At 40.5% G+C, this 21,354-nt stretch overlaps 1 protein-coding gene and 1 long non-coding RNA gene across 3 annotated transcripts; one reads left to right on the forward strand and one right to left on the reverse strand.

The window, feature by feature from the left end:
- The first annotated feature begins 274 nt into the window (after positions 1-274).
- f8 (coagulation factor VIII, procoagulant component) lies at positions 275-14,660 on the forward strand. 2 transcript variants are annotated; one of them, XM_085431007.1, is made up of 27 exons: positions 275-463; positions 793-893; positions 1,112-1,234; positions 2,477-2,689; positions 2,986-3,168; positions 3,363-3,466; positions 3,764-3,884; positions 3,978-4,248; positions 4,337-4,502; positions 4,614-4,701; positions 5,067-5,284; positions 5,392-5,536; positions 5,660-5,869; positions 6,205-7,022; positions 7,107-7,249; positions 7,548-7,713; positions 7,871-8,110; positions 8,227-8,455; positions 8,544-8,726; positions 8,945-9,061; positions 9,233-9,304; positions 9,545-9,630; positions 9,801-9,956; positions 10,945-11,089; positions 11,189-11,337; positions 13,683-13,865; positions 14,182-14,660. In XM_085431007.1, exons 1-27 carry the CDS (start codon positions 291-293, stop codon positions 14,335-14,337), a joined length of 4,959 nt encoding a protein of 1,652 aa, XP_085287133.1. In that variant the 5' UTR covers positions 275-290; the 3' UTR covers positions 14,338-14,660. The 2 variants fall into 2 exon arrangements, with proteins under 2 accessions (XP_085287133.1, XP_085287139.1); XM_085431013.1 differs by having other exon boundaries at positions 796-893.
- Positions 11,012-14,208, reverse strand: LOC146717789 (uncharacterized). Its single transcript, XR_014914945.1, has 4 exons — positions 14,148-14,208; positions 13,678-13,945; positions 11,157-11,324; positions 11,012-11,075 (listed from the first exon to the last, which is right to left on the reverse strand). It is a non-coding gene; the product is annotated as an uncharacterized LOC146717789 (long non-coding RNA).
- Positions 14,661-21,354: the final 6,694 nt, after the last annotated feature.

Below are 21,354 nucleotides of genomic sequence, written 5' to 3' on the forward strand. Positions count from 1 at the left end.
GAATAAAGCTCCTTAATTACAAGTATTTAAGAATGTGTGACTCGGGGTAACTTTCTGACTCTGGGCGCCACATGGTGTAGCAAAGTTAGATAAATCTCTTTCCTGGAACACTGTCATGTAATGTTACCACAGCAGAGCGCGCAATCTCACTCACACACTCCCCAGCCACCACAGATCCCCCGCGTGCTTGAACCTCTCAGTGACTTGGCCCCTCTCCGCCCTCCTCCCTTTAAATATCTCAGCCCACGGAAGGCGCACCAGAGCCGTGGCAGTGTTCGATCCGGGACGCCATGGAGCCGACAAGTGCGCACGCAGCGATGAGAGCGACACTCGCGCTTCTGCTGCCTCTCCTCTGCTCCTCCATCGAGCAAGCGCAGCAGCCAGGTGCTACTGTAAGAGAGTATTATATAGCAGCTGTAGAAATCGGCTGGGACTACGAGCCTCACCCAACAACTGAACAAAGGTAAACTCTTTCTTAAATATAAGTCTGATTTAGACAAATGAAATCACGAGCAGTCTGTTCGGTTGGTAAATAATTGTGATGATTATGTTTCCAAATGAAGAAGAAGACTTAGCTTCAGAAAAATCTGTGTCCAGTCAGTTAGGTTAGTTTTGCTCTTATGTTTTTAGCTTTTCTTTATGTAATTTTTTTGTTTTGTTTCTTTAAATTACTTTTGAATTACTAGAAGTAAATTAAATGCAGTTTTATTAAGGAAGAGCTAATAAGGATATTTTAAGTCAGTTTTCTCATAAGTTTCTCTTCATAATTTTATGCGTGTTTTTATCTTTAAGAAGGACATCCAAGGACATTCCGCAAAAATACATCAAAGCAATTTATAGGGAGTATACGGACTCTACATACACTGTTCCCAAGCCAAGACCAGCATGGACAGGTAAGTCTCCTTGTACATATTTTAAATAATCAATAAAAAAAAATCCATAAGTGCTTGTATCATACCACATTTTTTGAATGTAATATTAACATCCAAGGACAGTCAGACAATTTTTCTGAGTGGTTTGAAAAAAAAAAAAAAGAAACAAATTCAACTTTTTTTTGCCTGAATTGTTTGAATTCTTAAAAAAAAAAAAAAAAGATGTAATTTTCTTGCAGGGATTCAAGGCCCTGTGATCGTCACACAGGCTGGTGAAACGGTGGTGGTCCACTTCAAAAACCTAGCCTCTCAGCCCTACAGTATCAGCCCTGTGGGGATCACCTACTGGAAACAATCTGAAGGTTGGAGTAACAGAATGGAAAGAATTTGTCTTGCTTTCACTCATAAACTTACTCACAAGGTGAACCTTACTCAGTAGGATTCTGTTCTTCCTCACCAAGCAGCTAGCAAGAACTTGACTCAGCTTTCTGACTCATGTCTGTTTAAACATAACGTTCATTCACAAAAAAAGAAAAGCCCAGATCCTTGCTTTCCAGTACTACTTTGGCTGAGATCAACACTTTTCCGGTTTTGCTTGAGTCTGAAAATATGTTATCCGAATCAAAATGTACCCAAAAAAACTGCTTGTTAAGGCTTATTAATGGTTTGATCATGAAAACGGTTTCCTAAGTTATACAGAACTCAGGAAATAACAGTTGCCACCTCATTCCTTAGAAATTACCAAGAGAAACGGTTTTCATTATCTTGCGTGTGCAGATATTGCACTGCCTGTGAGAGCCAAACAGTCAGTCTTTAAACTTCTTTCATCTTCAACACTACCCAACCGTCAAGGATATAGCTGAATATCACTGACTTAAGAAGGTTCTTAGTGTTAATAACCCCCCTACAGATTAATGCTGCCATGGATCTAATGCAGTCAGTTTCTGTAAGCAGTTCATGTCTTACCACCAAAGGATAGATTCCTATAACTGCGCTTATCCTAATCTGAAAAGCAGCTTCTGCCATGTCCAGGAACGGGATTTGATGAAGCAGATCCAATCACTTCAGCGTCACCACAAGCCGCCACTCATCAACCACTCTATTAGCTACACCTCGCTAGTAATGGGTTAGAACCTCTTTGTGTCTTCAGAATTGGCTTCATTCAACATGTCACAGACTCAGTAAGGTGCTGGAAACATTCCTCAGAGATTTTAGTCCACATTGACTTGATAGCATCACACAGTTACTGCAGATTTGTCGGTGGCACATCCACGATGTGAATCTCCCGTTCCACCACATCCGCTCTATTGGATATTTGGTGACTTTGGAAGCATTTTGAGTACAGCAGACTCAATGTTGTGTCCAATGAACCAGTTGAGATTATTTGAGTTTTGTGACATGGTTCTGGCCCAAGACGAACTTTAGCACATCATCTTGACTACCTATCTACATGCCTAAATGATGCGCTGATTTACTGTCATGGGATTGGCTGATTAGAGTTTTAAGACAGAGTGGCTAGAGAGTGTATTTTCTGCTTTCAATTCTTTCTACTGCTTGAAGGGTACAGATGAGTCACAAAGTGATTACATGTGGTTTCTTTCCAGGAGCTGGGTATGATGACTCCACAGCAGGCCAGGAGAAGGAAGATGATGCCGTCTCTCCTGGAGGATACTATGAGTATGTGTGGGACATCAGCCCTAAAGACGGCCCCACCACCAGCGACCCCGATTGCCTCACCTACTCATACACATCACGAGTCGATACAGTCAGAGACCTTAACTCAGGACTCATTGGTGCTCTGCTTATCTGTAAAGCAAGTAAGAATGCTACTGATTCATCTTTCTGTTGGTATTTTCCATAAACACATACTATCAAAAATCAAAAACATAAAAAGAAAGAAATAAGGCCGTCTTAATCAGAGCATCATCTAGCTTTAACTACTCTGACTCTGTTATGTTTCAATTAGAGGTATAGTTATGATAGCACTGCATGGAGATAAAAGCAGTGGACTGGAAAGAGAATTTCAAAGAAGTGTAAGGAATTGTGGAAATGTACTCGATGGGATCCTTTTATCGCATCCTGCATCGTGTGAATTATGCCTGTCTTCCTTCAGGTGCCTTCACAGAAGACGAGGAGAGGAGATATCCGGCGTTCGTCCTTTTTTTTGCAGTGTTTGATGAGACCAAAAGCTGGTATGGAGAGGTTGGAGAGAGGGTGAGCAGAGAGAAGTTCAAAAGGAGCAACGGCAAGAAGGAATACCACACCATCAATGGCTTTGTTAACTCAACGTTACCTGGTAATCAAAGAGCCCGACTCAGAACAGAAATCACTTAACATTACAGCGAGAAAGTCATGCTGTAATGTTAATTGCCGCTAACACTGTGCGGGCACAGCTTATCAGTGGCTGCTTTGTATTTGGTCGTCACAGGAATTTGGTCGCATTTTATTCTGCCTTACCCACTCTCTCTGTTTCTGTGTTTTTGTGTGTAGGGTTGACAATGTGTCAGGGCCGAAATCCTGTGTTCTGGCATCTGATAGGCATGAGCACAGCTCCAGAAATCCACTCCATTCAGTTTCAGGATCATTCTTTGACGGTAATCTAATGTTTCATTCTGGAAGGGCAGGAACATGTATATGTAATAAGAATACACTTAGATTAAGGAATATGTGCTGCTTCCTTATTATTGCTTATTACTTTTCTATACAACACTACACTCAGTTTGGCTTCAGAAACAGTGCAACAGATATATAATAAAGCTCATTAAACCGTGTTTGTCACAGCAAAGCATTTTGGGATACGTGTTTTCTTTCTAAGAGTTAGGTGATGTTAGATTTTTAAACGCGATCTTAAATGTGCACTACACTGCCTTTGTTTGCTTTTTTTTCTTCAGATATTGAACCATCGTAAAGTCACCGTGGAGGTAACCCCCATGAGCTTTATCACCGCAGAAATGAGACCTCACACCATCGGCAGCTTTCTAATCAGCTGCAAAATACATGCTCACCGCCATGGTAAGAAAGACCAAGATTCCGGAACCAGAACATTTTATTCATTTTGTTGTTTTGCGAGTCTTTATTTTCATTGTGCACGTCTGCTTGCCCCAGATGGCATGAACGCATTGTTCACAGTGGAGAAAAAATGCCCCGAGGTCGTTACTCCTCCAGCGCCCAACCGGCGTCAAGTCAAACACGAGGAGGACTACAGCGACGAGAACTTCGACGATGGCGATTTGTTCAACGTGATCAACGTTAAACCAAAGAATACACAACTGCAAGTCAGAAGCCTCAGAGGACAGGAGTCCAAAACCTGGGTGCATTATATTGCTGCTGAAGAGGTCACCTGGAACTACGCTCCTCATCTCAAACCCTCTGACAGGTACTGAGAGGAATCATAGCAGAATAGCAGAAGAAAAACAGAGCGACACTTGTTTAACTCAATGTTTGTTTTCTCTTTGCTTCATCAGTGAGTTCCAGTCCAGATATTTGCCTTCAGCTTCACACCACCTCAGCTACCAGTATAAAAAGGTCGTGTATGTGGAATACACAGATGGATCTTTCACTCAGCGGAAAGACCCTGACAGCCCACTCCTCGGCCCGATTCTGAAAGGAAAAGTCAATGATCAGTTCCATGTGAGTGAATAACATTTCAGAGTTTTGCATCCTTAAATTTAAGCAAAAACTATCAGAATCACACCAGACTGAGAGGTGAACCTACCTTTGAATGGCTTTAATATTTTGCAGATCACCTTTAAGAACCTGGCCAGTCGCCCTTTCAACATCTACCCCAACGGCCTTACCAAGATCTTTCCGCTGCAAAGATCCACAAATGGTAAGCTAAAGAGACAAAATTATTGTCTCTCAGTTTTGAGTGGTTTTGTCAGACATCGAAAAGTTAATTTTAGTCATTGCGAGGTAGCATTTTTAAGGTTTCTCACACTGTTTAAGGTAATTTCCCCACTTTTAATCTGTAAATATAATCCCTGCAGTAGCAGATTACTGATCCGAAAAGCACACAGATAAAGTCAAGAAATAAATGACAGTTTTAAACACAGCACCTTTAAAATTGACAAGTTAAACGTGATTGTTTTTGATTAGTCCCTGTCACCAAAATGACAGACTCTAACATCTGATTGATTATCTTTATTAACGCCTAATGATTTCATTCACAAAGTCTTTTCAAATCTAACCAAACAGCTGCAGAGAGTGACCTGCACTCAATGGGTGTGCCCCCCAACAAGACGTTTGGCTACATTTGGAGGCTAACAACAGATGATGGGCCCTTGGAAGGAGACCCCACGTGTTTGACCCAGCTGTATCAAAGCACTGTCTCCCCAGAGAGGGACTTGGCCTCTGGGCTGGTGGGCACCCTGCTCATCTGCAAGTATGACGCCATCGATTTCAGAGGACGACTGGTTAGGAGAATGTTAATGTTTTCAAGCTGCAGCCACAACCGTTAATGTGCACTGACGTAACATTGCAGCTTGCTCTGTGTTTTGCTGAATCCTGTTTTTGCATGCAGTTGGGACCAGATAAGAAGTTCAGCTTGATATTCGCCATATTTGATGAGAACAGGAGTTGGTACTTTGATGAAAACATGCGGAAGTCCACTCAAAAGTCCTTCAACACCACGGAGCCCGACTTCTACAACTCAAATGTCATTTACAGTGAGTTACGTTTACTTCTTTTCGGTGGTTGTTACTGAAATGAAAGCCACTTTTGAACACAAAATATAAAATAATCATCAGAAGTTGAAAAATAAATCATTTGATTTGCTTAATTCCTTTCAGGTGTAAATGGCATCATGTTCAGCAGGCGTCAGTTTGTGATGTGTCAGACTGATGTGACCTTCTGGCACGTTGCCAGTGTGGGCACCCAGAGTGACTTCCTCTCCGTCTACTTCACTGGAAACATGTTTCAGTACCAAGGCCTCTACCAGTCTGTCCTCACCCTATTTCCCATGACTGCTATAACTCTTCCCATGGAGACGGAGCTTATTGGTAAGGTCATAGGCCAACATCTGCAGAGAGAGTCAGCTGTTGTAATTGCAGGAACAAATTCATTTGTTAAATATTGTTTGGTGGGTGGATTCAAACTTTAGGCAACTCTGGAGTCTTGGTTTTTTATTGTTGTGTGACTCTGGTACCCTATTTCCACCCCTAAGTGACACAGACACAGTAAAGACACTGTAATCAGGGATGTAACAATCTGGAGAGCGCTGCTTTTTTAACAATGCGTATCAAGGCAGTTATACAGGGCACACAAAGGTTGTTTGGCTTGTGTGCAAAGTGGATGTTTTACTTTGTATCGCACACACACTTTTCCCCTCTTGTAGGTGAGTGGGAGATCAGTGCCTTTGACAGCAGCCTCAAGAACCGCGGGATGAGCATCCACTACACCGTTCGTCCCTGCGGGAATGGAGACAGGGATGACGATCTCTCTGACTATATTGATAAAATAGACTTCCTGCCAAGAGGTTTGAGACCTGAAAATCACACAGTGTTGGTTCGAGTGTGCAAGAAAGCCCGGGCTCAAAACAGTACTCAGTCACTTAACACCACTGCTCAAACTGAAGGAACTGGACCGAGATGCCGCCTGAGGAAAGTGAACGTAGCATCGCTGAAAGGGGGGAAAGCTCCCTCTGAGAGTGAAATCCCACTGGATGTCTTGAAAGAATTAGACAGAGATGGAGAGAGGGCAGCTTCTGAGAATCAGACAGAGCATGGAGAAAGACAGAGACAGAGAAGGCAGGCAAACAGAAATGAGACAGATGAAGACATAAGCTCTGAAGATTTAATGGATGAAGAAATTACAATGGAGATTGTTGGAGAAGTTGTGGAAAACATGACTGACATCGATGCCAAGGCAAAAGCTGAGGAAAGCAGAGAAATGCAAAGCGAGAAGAATGACACAGTGGTAGAACTTGAAGAGAGCAACGAGATCATACTGGACCGGGAACCCCTGTTGAGCACCAAGGTCTCAGCTGCAGAGTTACAAAATTCAGCAGATATGGATAAAAACTTAGTACCGCAAAACCACATTCGCATCAAGCCAGAGCGACTCATACATGATCTGCCTGATGTGGAAGTCAACTACACTGCTGCAAACACAACGATTGATCTGTCCTTCGAGTATGATGACTACAGTTATGAGGTACCGGGATGTATGTCTCACGCACATTTGTAAAGGACATTAAATAGCACGAGTCTCACTACATAAATTCGAATTGTTTTTTAGGCGAATGACACATTAGATACAGTTGGTGCAGATTACATAAACGTGCGCTCTGGAGGAGTCAGACCTCGGCACTACTACATTGCTGCAGAGGAGATCATCTGGAACTACGGCATCAGAAAACCACAACAGGTCTTTGAAAACGGGTAAGAATTAAGTTTCCTTGCAGAAATTCTAGGAAACTGTCAAACATTTGTGGCACTATGCCTTTATTTTTCCTGTTGTTTTCTGGCCTTTTTGACTTCTTTCTCAAGTTTGTGTAATAAGAATAGGTCAGCTGAAGACTGAGAGAGGACAGGAAACTGTTTGAAAGCCCACCCAGTGTTTATGCAACCAACTTCCCCCATTAAAATGTGAAATCCTAATGTCACCTGAAAACCAAAAAAAATACATCTTTAATATAATTTGTGTAAACGGCAGTTTCGACTCAATCCCTCCTTTTAGTGAGATACGTCGAGGGATCAGGAAGTTCCTGCCAGATTATAAGAAGGTGGTGTTTCGAGCCTACAAGGATAAAGACTTCCTGCTACCTGAAGACAGAGGGGAGCTTCAGGAGCACTTGGGAATCATGGGACCTGTCATCACAACTGAGATTAATGATCTCCTTACTGTGAGTGCTACTGTACCCAAACCAAAGTAAAACAATGACTGTTTCCTCAAGACTCGGCAGATATCTAACTTGGTGCTGAAATATGGAAATAAATGTGAACAATGGTCATCAATTAATTAGTTAATTAAACCCATCTTCTCACTATGTCTAATCCCAGGTGACCTTTAAGAACAGCGCATCCAGACCGTTCTCCTTTCACCTTCACGGAGTCTATGACCGAAGCCAGGGGGCCAGCACTGCCCAAACAAGCTCCCCCTCTGCTCCGCCCGGGGTGCCAGGAGAGCCCGTTCCTCCTGGTGAAGCCCGAACTTATAACTGGAGAGTAACCAAGAAACAAGGACCGACTGACTATGAATTTGACTGCAAGACTGGGGCCTATTACTCCACTGTGGACAAGGTCTGCAAAGTCTTCATTTGTACCCTGTTCCTATCTTAAGATAGGAACTAAAATGTCCAACATTAACACTATTCACCTGAGTAGGAGAAAATTCACAATTCTTTTTTATATTCTAGGAGAAGGACCTTCACTCAGGTCTGATCGGTCCACTTGTGATCTGTAAGCCTGGTACCCTCCGGCCCAATGAGAACACGCAGCCAGGCATCCAGGCGTTTTCCCTGCTCTTCCACACCTTTGATGAAACTAAAAGCTGGTACCTGGAGGAGAACCTGAAGCGACACTGTGCCCCACCTTGTCAAGTCAATGCTGAGGATCCCTGGTACCACACCAGCAATAAGTTTGCAGGTAAAGATTAACACATTGATTTCTGATGTAAAATCTGCCTGCCTAGGCTGTAATCACTCTAATAAGTAATGCCAATGTTTATCCTCAGCAATAAACGGCTATGTGGCAGAGACTCTTCCTGGTTTGCTGTTAGCCCAGTACCAGCGAGTCAGGTGGCACCTTTTGAACGTAGGAAGCGACACAGAGATCCATGCTGTGCACTTCCATGGTTTGCCTTTCACTATTCATGCTAAGCAGGAACACCGTATGGGCGTCTACAACCTCTTCCCTGGTAAATACATATGCATATTCATATACTTATTTTTCCACTCTCCCAGACTCTACTGCTCTTCATCATATGATGACACATGAACAGATGCTTCCACTGAAATAACAGATTTTCTTTTTTTACCAGTTGGGGTTAAACACGTTTTTGTTTGCTTTTCCTGCAATGAAACACACTTTTTTCATGTATTGCATTGCTCACCAATTTATTCCTCCCTCCTCTAGGTGTATTTGGCACGGTGGAGATGAGACCACCCACGGTCGGCACTTGGCTGGTGGAATGCACTATTGGAGATTATCAGCTGGCTGGCATGAGGGCTAAACTACTGGTCTATGACCCAAGTACGTGCAATGTACTCTGACCAAGTAATGCTGCTGTAAATAGTATTGACTGAGTTTTTAGGTGAAGGATGGTACCAGCAGAACATGCTAAAAATTGTATAATATATGGGTAATTTTTGTGTGCATGTGGAAACTTGTAATGCATGGAATTTTTTTGGTTTTGCTATGCAGAATGTGTTTTGCCGCTGGGGATGAAATCAGGGAAGATTGAAGATTCCCAGATCACAGCATCAGATCACATAGGTAAGACAGCAGGAGAAGGGGAAGAGTTATTATTATATTTATTTATTTTAGTCCAATTCAGCAGGGAAACACACCAAGAAGGCTCTTAATCCCTCTTAGTGTGCGCAGAGGAGATGAAGGGCTTAACATACAAATTAAAAGAACTCACTCTGGTGGCCACCAGGAAACTTTATGAGATCTGAAAGCCCGGAAATTACCCACAGCGAGATGGATTATAACTGTGTTTTCACGTGTGTCTAGATTACTGGGAACCAGCGCTGGCGAGGCTGGACCAGTCAGGTTATATCAATGCCTGGATGGGCAAAAACAAGCAATCATGGATACAGGTTAGATGTGCAGCTTTCTTTGTTTCTGCTCTATTTCCTTCACTTACGTAAAGTCATGATGTTCTGAACTGATCTAAAAAATGATGTCAAAATCAGTTTAATCAATCAGTTATCTCATATAAACCAAAAATAGGGCACAGGAAAATATAATGCAATGTCTGTGTTTTTAGGTTGATCTGCAAAGACCCACCCTCATGCATGGTGTGCAGACACAGGGAGTGAGGTCAAGGCTGAGAGAGCACTACATCACATACTTCACTGTCTCCTACAGCCTGGACCAGGAAACTTGGACTAATTACAGAGGAAACGAGACCAGCAACATCAATGTATGTCCACATGCTGAATATCTGTTACAGTAAGGGTTGAAATTGCCCTGTGATATTTAATTCCACAGTTTCTGATATGAGGCTTGAAGTAAGTAAATTTTACTTCAAATAAGCCAGGCGTCCTGACTGTCATTGCACCACACAAACATGACAATAAGATTATAAAAAGACTCAGAGCAATCCAGTTATAAAGGGAACTTGTAGCTTTTTTAAATGACAAATAAGGCCAGTTACGATAAACATGTCTAGATTTTAAAAACAAAATCTAAATATAAGATTATTACACTGGACAGCAGCTGCAGTTTTGTGGCATGCACCACTAAAATGTTAACCCTTCTGGAAATTAGTACTGCAGCTTTGAAAAGTCCAAAACTAGAAACCACACATGTCATTTGCAAACCCCACATCGCCAGAAAAAAGAGAGCACATGACCACTTTTATATTTTTATTGAAGTTCCAGATATGGCATGATGTCATTTAATGTGTGCTGGTTTGAAATTGTGTGTTATGGAACATTTCACAGGGCAAAAGCAGCTCTGCTATCTGTTTCCTGTTTCATGTTTGGAGGAAGACAAACCGCTTCCTCCATTATTCCTTTCTACTGAATCCAAAAGTTAAAGTGAAGAGTAGAAGCTCAAGCGAAAAGTGAAACTTGCTGCTGTGAAGCTGTTACTTAATATTTGATTGAGTCGACGGCTAAAATTATTTCCAGTTCCTCATAGTTGCTTCTATTTTGTGTCAAAGCACCACAGAAATGAAAAGCCAAGGATAAATAGTAAATGAACTAAAAAGGAGGCTTTATTAAATTGTTTCATTCTTAAATAAATGCTGTAAGACACCAAATACTTGGTTACTCATCTCAAGCAAATTTCAAGTCTGGAAAAGAAAGAAAAGTATGGAGAATGTGCGGCAGTTGTTTCAGTGCTGGGTTGTTCTGCTAAAACATGCCGTCCTGCCAAGTGTGATCTAAAAAGTGGTTCTGTTGTAGATCTTTCATGGCAACCTGGACAGCTCCAAAGTAAAAGAGAACCTCTTCTCCCCGCCATTCGTGGCACGTTACATCAGGATCCACCCTTACCGCGTTGTGCAGAGGCCCGCTCTCCGGCTGGAGCTGCTGGGCTGTGATCTCAACAGTGAGTTGTACCAAAAATAACAAGAATGATCTCAATGTAGTTCTGTATAGACTGTGAAAGTGCTTACATCATATCTGTGGGATATATGTGCGTTGCCAGGCTGCTCTCTCCCTCTCGGACTCCAGAGGAAGAGTATTCCTGATGGCAGCTTCAGCGCTTCCTCATCTCACTCCTCGTTTCTCCGTACCTGGAAACCAAGTCTCGCTCGCCTCCACCAGGAGGGCGGCGCCAACGCCTGGAGGCCAATGGTGAACATGCACACACATAATTACACATATGCAAAATTTGTAGAAAACTGTACACTGACTTATTTTTAATAAACATAAAGAATAAGAACAAGTGGCGGCTTTCAGGGAAGTTACTCTGGCCTTCATTTAGCATTTCAGAACTACACATGAGGAGAAAAGGATATTGATTATGTTACAGTTAGTGGAGCGGAGACCATTTACAGTGTGTCTGACGTGCAGTTCACACAAACCATAAGTTCTGTTTAACTCTGATGTCTGGGAAAAAATATGTCTGCCCACTGAGGATACCATAAACCAGACAGTTTGTTTTATATCTCATTTAATCTTGGAATACAAATGAAATATTAAAAAATGTTTTACTCTAAGCAGCAAAAATATTAACAGATCAGCTTTGCAAGCACCATCAGTGCCTCAGCTATACTGTTCAAGAAGCTTCACCACTGAGAGAGCAGTAATTTGCATAATGACATTTATTAAGCTTTCAATCTTCTGTCTGAAGTTATCATTTTCACACTTCGCAGCACTGAACTTGAGAGGTGTGATTTGTCCTTGTGGAAAACTCTTGAGCTGCTTATTAAAGGTCACACACATCAGTTGGGACTGAGGTCAACCACTGCGCGCTACCTTTTACCTAGAACAGTCTTTTTAAAAGGTTTCAAGGATCTGATCGAATTAGATAATATTTTCCTTTTTTTAACATCCTGATTGGCTCCTCTAGTACCTGAAGTGAGTGCTAAGGTTAGACTAAACAGGAATACTGCAAATATGTCACAGGATACTGAAAAAAAAAACACATTTTCTTTGCTTTTCTTTGTAAGCATGAGAGATCTGATTTTTAGACTGGGTTTTAATATAAAGAGCACAGAGTTTCAAGTTCTGTTTAGACTTCTGATGCCAACCGTTTCCCTGCAGTAAACAGCTAAAATGTTTCCTGAATGACGAATGGAGGATTTAAAGTACATAAAAAAGTCTTCACAATAAGCACTCGTGTAGGTCTGGCCATGCACAGCAAAGTCATGTCAGTGGAAAATGATGCATCGCATTGCCAAAAGCATTTTCTTAGTTTATGAGTTTCCTCCTTCCTGGTAATACGGGAGAGGAAGCAGTGTGGTATTCATTTTGGCCATCTCTACATCTCTTTGCTTTCTTTGCTTTATCTGCTTCATTCAGAAACATGTATCCATTTCTTTTAGTCATAAAAGTTTTTTTTTACTAATTTAATTTATTAATTTTTGCACATAATATCACAAATGTAGAAAGATAGATAGATAGATAGATAGATAGATAGATAGATAGATAGATAGATAGATAGATAGATAGATAGATAGATAGATAGATAGATAGATAGATAGATAGATAGATAGATAGATAGATAGATAGATAGATAGTGTATTTTTTATTTAAGTGGTTGAGCATAGCGGTGGATTAAATGTTGCAAAAACAAAAATTCAGTTAGATTTTTTAAGCCCTGGTTTCAATCCGGGCTTCTATATATTGTATGTTGCCTGGACGTATTGATCCTGTCAACATGCTTTTTTTCTGTTGGGTATCTGTCAATTAAATTACACACCACAATATTGAGTTTCTGCAGCCCAAGAGGTCAAGCTGTTTGTCCAGTAACTAGAAGGTCAGTGGATCAATCCACAGTCCGTGTAAGAACTCAACGTAAATTCCAAAGGTCAAAGTCTTTACTGAATATTCAGGCAGCCGTACACAGTATGGACAGAAGCATTAGGTTGCACCTCTTCATCTTTGAATTCAGGTGTTTTCAGTCCCATTGCTACAGAATTGAAGAGGTGTGGTGCTGTAACAATGCACCAACATTAAGTCATTTGGTGAAATCTCTTTTTCTGCATATTACACCATCATCCGTGCTATTGCAAAGTGGAAGTGTTTTGAAACCACTTCAGCTCAACAACAAAGTGGCAGATCAGATTTAGTTGCACAGTTGCCAACAATCTGTTGACTCATTAAATGCAGAGACTGGTGTCTCAGCCAAAGAAGACAAACTGAAATAACAAGACATGTGAGTCTTTCAAAACAAAACAAGAAGCAGAACAAGTAAACAGGCCAGGTTAACTGACTTTCAGAGTGTTTTGTAGGCCAGGGGACGCTGCAAATTAATTAATTAATTAATTAATTAGCAGCTCCCCCATCTTCCAAGAAAAATACATTAAAATGATGGGTGACTCAAGATTTATGTATTTCCTAAATGTATCCACCTTTTTCTTCCGAACATAGACATTTATAATAATTTCCTAAATTTCACAATGTACTTGCACTTAATCATTTTTCTCTCTCTTTTATATATAACCATGTTTCCTCATGTATCTCTCTTACCTCAGAACAACAACCCCCACGAGTGGCTGCAGGTTGACTTGGAGAAAGTCAGACGCATCACAGGAGTCATCACCCAAGGAGCACGATCACTGATGACCCAAATGATGGTGACGGAGTTCTCAGTCACCAGCAGTCTTGATGGGCACTCCTGGAGCAGCGTGTTAGACGAGAGAGCCCGGAGAGAAAAGGTAGGCTTAGTGTTTAGTTTTGCAGTAAAATGAGGCCTCTGTCAGTCTGGGATGGGCTCGAGCTTCCTCTATGACTTCACCTACATAAAACAGTCCATAAAACTACAATGACTAACATGCTTACTGCTTCTTTAATTTATTTCTTCAGGGAGGTTACCAAAATGTGTTGGCATTTAAAGCATTTTGATGTTTTAGTGGCATAAAATGCTCTGGGTGCCGGCATGCACAACCAGGTGCAGATATGTGTCGATTCTGCATGAATCTGTCAAACTGTTTACTTACCGCTTCTCTTCTTTCTTCCTCTGTTCATCCAAAGATCTTCAAAGGAAATGACGACCCTGACGAAGAAGCCATCAATGTTTTTGAGCCTCCGCTGTTTGCCCGCTACATCCGAATCCACCCACGGGGTTGGATCAAAGACATCGCTCTGCGTCTGGAGGTGCTGGGCTGTGACACACAGCAGGGCGTCTGAGACCACTGGACAAACGCAACCAGCAGCACGAAGCAGCGTTTAAGAAGTAGAAAAGCCCTCGTTAAGTTATATATAAATTGTATTAAGCTATTTTTCCTGTGGCTGCAATCTGTGAACAATTACTGATCAGAAGAAATTAGAGCTGAAAACTCTGAGAATTACCACTTCAGCATATGGCTGCAATAACTACAGAGAAAACCTTTTGAATGTAATCGTGTGTAAATATTTCTGACTCAGATGGATATATACTGTTTGGCTGTTTTATATCATTGGAAAAGTTTGTATTTTTGTGCTTTACATTTGAATAAACTATGAACTTACTAGTTAGTGGTGCTTTTTTCATGATACTAAAAATATGTGTAATATATTACATAACATATTTTTGCTGACAGACATAAAACATTTGAATTCTTATGGCTGCTTTCCAAAACTGTTAACTAGTCCAAAGTTGAACATGCTTAGAGCTAAACTGAGTGTTTTCTGACTCACTTTTTTGCGTTCTGATCTCCAATTACTTTTCCTGCTTTTGCTTTCTTCATTCTTTCCAGCTCATTATCCATGCTCTTTCTTCATTTCATCTGTCTTAAGTCCAAAATGTTCCCAAACTGTTATTTTGGCTTATCCGCCTCCACCAGGCCCTCCTGGCAGAAACAATGAACCCTTCAGGTCCAGCATTGTTCTGTTACAAGTTAAAATATGCACTCCCGTTCAGCAGAGGAAAAACAAGTCTGTTCACACACAATGATAGAACGACCAGGTCCAAGGACTGTCAAACCAATGCTAAGATCAACAAGGTGTGTGCATGCCTGTATCTGTTGGTTTTGCGTGTGTGGTGGCAACATGAAAACAGGGAATTCACCCTGTTTGTAGGTCCACAACCTTTATCACCTCATTATCAGCCAGGAAGTTTCCAGGCAGGGGGTCTGTGTTTTGTTTGGAGGGCAGAGTAACACTGGACAGGAGATGAACTGGCAGAGAATTGGCTGTAGCACAATATGCCTGACTATCACATCTCTCTGAAAACAATAACAAATTGTCTATAATCTCAAAAACAGACCTGCACAGAACAGCACCTGCATTGATCTCGCGCTAACCAATCCGCACACATAATCTCAGAGGAAAGGAGAGGCCATGGCCTGCTGCTCAACTTCTAGTACTGAGTTTAGTGTGTGAAAGAAGCAACAGCAACAAATACAGGCCAGTCACATACAGCAAAGTGGACACAGGTGGAGCTTAAATGGCTAAACATGAGTTTAGGTTTATTTTCCAGCTTTTGGTTTCAGTTTGTTCTTTGTAATCATTCAAATGTTGACGCAATACAGAAAAACCCACAACTGAAACTATACATTTAATGGGTTTTTTTTCAAGTCCTTGCTTCACATCACCAAAAGTCCAAAAAGTTTTCATGTTGAAGTAAAAATTTGATTAAAGAGACCAAGTCTAACTGTGTGAGTTTTGAAGTGCACCTCATTTCTTTAAACTTTGCTAACAATTTCCTCAATTCTTGAAAGCTTGAAAGTCAATTTCTGGTATCTTCTTCGGTTGTTGACTGACTTTTATTCCATTTTTTGTCATGATGATCCCACACTGCTTCCATAATGTTGATGTTTGCATCTTGGGAAGGCCAATCCATGACTGATCCTGTTCCTTGTTATGTGTTTTTGTCTTATCCAGGTATGCTTTTACTGCACTGCCTGTGTGTTTGGGATCATTGTCATGTTGAAAACTAAAACCACAGCCCCTCCTCTGTGTTTTACAGATTGCTGTAGACACTCACAGTTGCACCTCATGTCCTCATTAAAATTAAAAATTTCTAATTTGGATCCATAGACTCCACGTTTCCTCCCTCCCTTCTTGACAGCCATCCTTCTATCCTTGTGCCTCCTTCTGATGAGGCTTCAGTCAACAGTAGACAGATGAAGTGAAGGACGGATCTCTCAGGTCAGGTTTTTGCTGATTTTTTTTTCCTATTTCTGCTGCTTTAGGCACTTCTTTTTGCCCACTTTCCTCAAATTCTTTAAGAAAAAGCTTCACACCGTATGCAGAAAAGTTTTCAGCTAACAGCTGTTAACTCACTGTTGTTGCCAAAAAAAACCTTCTGGTTCCTCAAAGCTAATCACAAAAATGTTGCTGTGAGTTATTTCATGAAGAAATTATTTTAGGAAGGAAAATTTAGCAAGATAATGTGGAGGTGGGGAATATTTATTTCTTGTCATGACGCTATTATTTAGCCGTCATCATTCCTGGAAAAAGACGTTGATTGCGATGACTTTTTCAAATAGTTTTTGGCTGATTTGAGTGTCAAAAAGCTAATTTTATGTAGTACAGTCTAATTAAAAGAAAGCAGGTATCTTTTAAAGTGGATACAGTATGACAGCGTAATCTAGATGGGCAACTAAAGCTACAAAGCAGATCAAAAATATATTTAATTAACGAAAAAGAAGGAAAGAAACGTAGAAATATCAAATAATCATAAAAATAACAGCACAAAATCAAAGTATTGAACATCCATGTTTGTTAAAGCTCAAACGTATTTAAATGTAAGAAGACATTTCTGTTGCTCAGCTGGTAAGGGGTGAGAAACAGGACACATGGATGTCATCAGTGCAGTGGGTTTTTGAGGTTAATGTGCAACAACACACAGCTGGCCTCGACGGCCCTTCGGTTTCCTCTTTTTTCTTCTTCTTTAAGTTTGCATCATACCAGAAAACAAAATGAAACTAAAAAGTTGGTAAATTTCAGAAAATTATAGCTTACCTTATTTTAATGTGAGTCATGACACACTCATAGAAGGTTTTCTGAGAAACAGATATTTCCTTTTGTCCATAAAATGTTTTTTAGACTGCCGTCCACCCTGAATTGAATAAGTGGAAGATAATGAATGGATGGATTTTTAGACAGTGACATATCAGGCTGAGCTGATTTTAAACATCTCGAACCCATTTGCTTCGAAACTGTATTTTAACCAAACTGATTACTGATTCTGATTTCAAAGCGTCAGCTGCCACACAGACAGTAATCTGATTAAGAATTTCCAAATATGACCAATGAGTGATCAGAATTTTCAGATTTTCTCAAACATTTATAAATGTGAACCTCAGTGAGCAATTGCCACACTTCTTGTTGTGACAACAGTGTAAAGGAATCTGTTTCTCGGGGCTTTTACAAACCAGCAGGAAGGAAAACAAAGTGACACAACTGAAGAAAAGACCACAGTTTTATCACCCTCACTGACATCACTTCTTACCTTGGCCTAAGGACCCTGAGAACCGACATATAGATTAGGGGGAAAAAAACCACACAAAAACAGAAGTACCTGTCTATACTTTTTTTCCCACCATCTTCTCTTTCTTCTTGCAAAATTGAACAAGAATAATTCTTTTTTTCACATTGTTTTCTCATATTAAGCAAGAGACTACTATAAGCAATAACCACTATACAATGTATTTGTGTAATATACACCAATATTGGGGACTGTAACTGTCAAATCGAATTCAAACCAGTGAAACAGCTCTTCGTAAATTGTGCTTCTATCAAGCACCTCCTGTTTTTTAACATGAAACATGTCACAGGAACCGTCAAATTTTTGAAGAAGATGCTGCACTGCTTTGCAGTAGATTGCACAATGGTTCCTAATAAAGCGACCAGATGGTCAGATTAACAATAATAATCTTCAAACTCTATTTTTAATACCGTTTAGAAAATCTGCCAATGCCTCCAAAGTTCAATGTAATGATTACTCACTGCCTATAGGCATTGTTCAAAGAGGAGCTGCTGAATGGACTTACTCGGGGGCTTTGCTTCCAAATAAACTGCAGGGTTTTCAGTTACCATGGTGATGAATAAACAGTTCTTTGCAACAGTAGGTCTTGACCATATTAAGAACCATCCCACATGTGCAGCATGGATCATTTGCCGATTTTCCATTGTGACAACACCCTATTACCCTGAAAAACTTTGAGATTACAAATATTTCACAAGCACAGAATCATCTCAACATCGGTTTTTCTACATAATCGTGTGTCTGTTTAAACATGCACATTTCAACGAAAATGGATTAAATGTTGTGGGGTTTTACCATTTTTTTTAATCAGCTTTACAGACTTTTGTAAATACCATGGCCTGCATCTAAGTTAAGTAAGTAATATATTAATATTAGTTATCTGTAAACAGTAAAATAATAGAAATGTCTGTTGTTTCTGTAACCACTTTTTCAGCATTAACTACAAAAATATCTGGTTTTATCATGTGTAATCAATACAGAGAGAGGGAGAGAAAGATCATATAATGTGTTTCATATCTCATTGAATAGTCCTCTTGCTGCACTAGCACACATATAGTATAGACATGATTTATCTGTCTCCTGTCCTCATTTGTTTTTGCTACTTTCAGACATCATCAGATTGTAATGAGTTAACAGTTCTGGTATAAAACTGCTTGTTTGTGGAAGTTACTATCTACATGTTAACATCATTGCTTTGACTTATTTAAATCTCTAAACCTTTAGATTTAAATGTGTTCTTTAGTCAGATTCTGCTCATGTTTAAACATTTGTGTGCATTCACAACACGTCACAAATATCTGCATTTTTAAATGATTTTTAGAAATCATGTAAACCCTTAGGTGACTCAAAAACATGCACCGTTGTCTAAAGGCTGGCTCATAGACTTGCAAACAAATCTAAACTTGAAAATCAGTGACTCGTAGGGTTACAGGAGTCATATTTTTTGAAAGAAAAAAGACTCAAGTGCATGCCCACTAAATATTGTAGGAGACAGAGAATAAAACCAACCAGCATAAATATTAAACTACATTCAATTAATTATCATATAATTATTAAAATAAGTACATTTATTTGCAGTAACTCAATCTTTACTATTTACTTTACTACTTTCAATATAAGACATGAGGACAGGGACCCCTGCTGGACAATTTGGAGTGTTACAGTGGGGCAAAAAAGTATTTAGTCAGCCACCGATTGTGCAAGTTCCCCCACTTAAAATGATGACAGAGGTCAGTAATTTGCACCAGAGGTACACTTCCACTGTGAGAGACAGAATGTGAAAAAAAAATCCATGAATTCACATGGTAGGATTTGTAAAGAATTTATTTGTAAATTAGGGTGGAAAATAAGTATTTGGTCACCTCAAACAAGGAAAATCTCTGGCTCTCACAGACCTGTAACGTCTTCTGTAAGAAGCTTTTCTGTCCCCCACTCGTTACCTGTATGAATGGCACCTGTTTGAACTCATCATCTGTATAAAAGACACCTGTCCACAGCCTCAAACAGTCAGACTCCAAACTCCGCCATGGCCAAGACCAAAGAGCTTTCGAAGGACACCAGGAAAAGTATTGTAGACCTGCACCAGACTACAATAGGCAAGCAGCTTGGTGTGAAAAAATCAACTGTGGGAGCAATCATCAGAAAATGGAAGACATACAAGACCACTGATAATCTCCCTCGATCTGGGGCTCCACGCAAGATCTCATCCCGTGGGGTCAAAATGATCATGAGAACGGTGAGCAAAGATCCCAGAACCACACGGGGGGACCTGGTGAATGACCTGCAGAGAGCTGGGACCAAAGTAACAAAGGTCACCATCAGTAACACACTACAACGGCAGGGAATCAAATCCCGCAGTGCCAGACGTGTTCCGCTGCTGAAGCCAGTGCATGTCCAGGCCCGTCTGAAGTTTGCCAGAGAGCACATGGATGATACAGCAGAGGATTGGGAGAATGTCATGTGGTCAGATGAAACCAAAGTAGCACTTTTTGGTATAAACTCAACTCGTCGTGTTTGGAGGAAGAAGAATACTGAGTTGCATCCCAAGAACACCATACCTACTGTGAAGCATGGGGGTGGAAACATCATGCTATGGGGCTGTTTTTCTGCCAAGGGGACAGGACGACTGATCCGTGTTAAGGACAGAATGAATGGGGCCATGTATCGTGAGATTTTGAGCCAAAACCTCCTTCCATCAGTGAGAACTTTGAAGATGAAACGAGGCTGGGTCTTCCAACATGACAATGATCCAAAACACACCGCCCGGGCAACAAAGGAGTGGCTCCGTAAGAAGCATTTGAAAGTCCTGGAGTGGCCTAGCCAGTCTCCAGACCTCAACCCCATAGAAAATCTGTGGCGGGAGTTGAAAGTCCGTGTTGCTCGGCGACAGCCCCAAAACATCACTGCTCTCGAGAAGATCTGCATGGAGGAATGGGCCAAAATACCAGCTACTGTGTGTGCAAACCTGGTAAAGACCTATAGTAAACGTTTGACCTCTGTTATTGCCAACAAAGGTTATGTTACAAAGTATTGAGTTGTATTTTTGTTATTGACCAAATACTTATTTTCCACCCTGATTTACGAATAAATTCTTTACAAATCCTACCATGTGGATTCATGGATTTTTCTTTCACATTCTGTCTCTCACAGTTGAAGTGTACCTCTGGTGCAAATTACTGACCTCTGTCATCATTTTAGGTGGGGGAACTTGCACAATCGGTGGCTGACTAAATACTTTTTTGCCCCACTGTACACTGGTGTTTGCTTTAGGAAAAAAAGGTTTAGTATAGAAGTTTGTTTCAGCTGCTGAAGGGGGGCGTGGGGAGTTATTATCTCAATAAAAAAAAATAAATTGACATTTATAGTTAACTTGACGTTTTGAGATAACAAATATTTAAAAAAAAAAAAAAAGTAAAAACTTCAGTGACGGTAACTATTTTGTCAAAAACAAGCAGTCAAAACAATCTTCTGTAGTTTTCACTATATGGAAAGATCTACTGTTAAAACATTTTTCTAAGGCACTTCCTTAAAGTACCTTCAAGGCAGATCATTTGCTGTGCCAACACTATTGTGGTAAGATAGAAGCCAGTACTGTTCCAACAGGTAATACCAGTCATTAACTGCAAATCTATCTAGAGGATTATATGAAAACAATTCTTAAAGGAAAATCGTTCTGTTTTCTTCTAGAGGGGTCAACATGTAGGAATGAGTCAAAGGGTTTAATGATTTTTGTG

The sequence above is a fragment of the Copadichromis virginalis genome, linkage group LG2, assembly GCF_057382275.1.
Source record: "Copadichromis virginalis isolate Kocher_CV1m ecotype Utaka linkage group LG2, C_Virginalis_male_GT1.1, whole genome shotgun sequence".
Lineage (NCBI taxonomy): Eukaryota > Metazoa > Chordata > Actinopteri > Cichliformes > Cichlidae > Copadichromis > Copadichromis virginalis.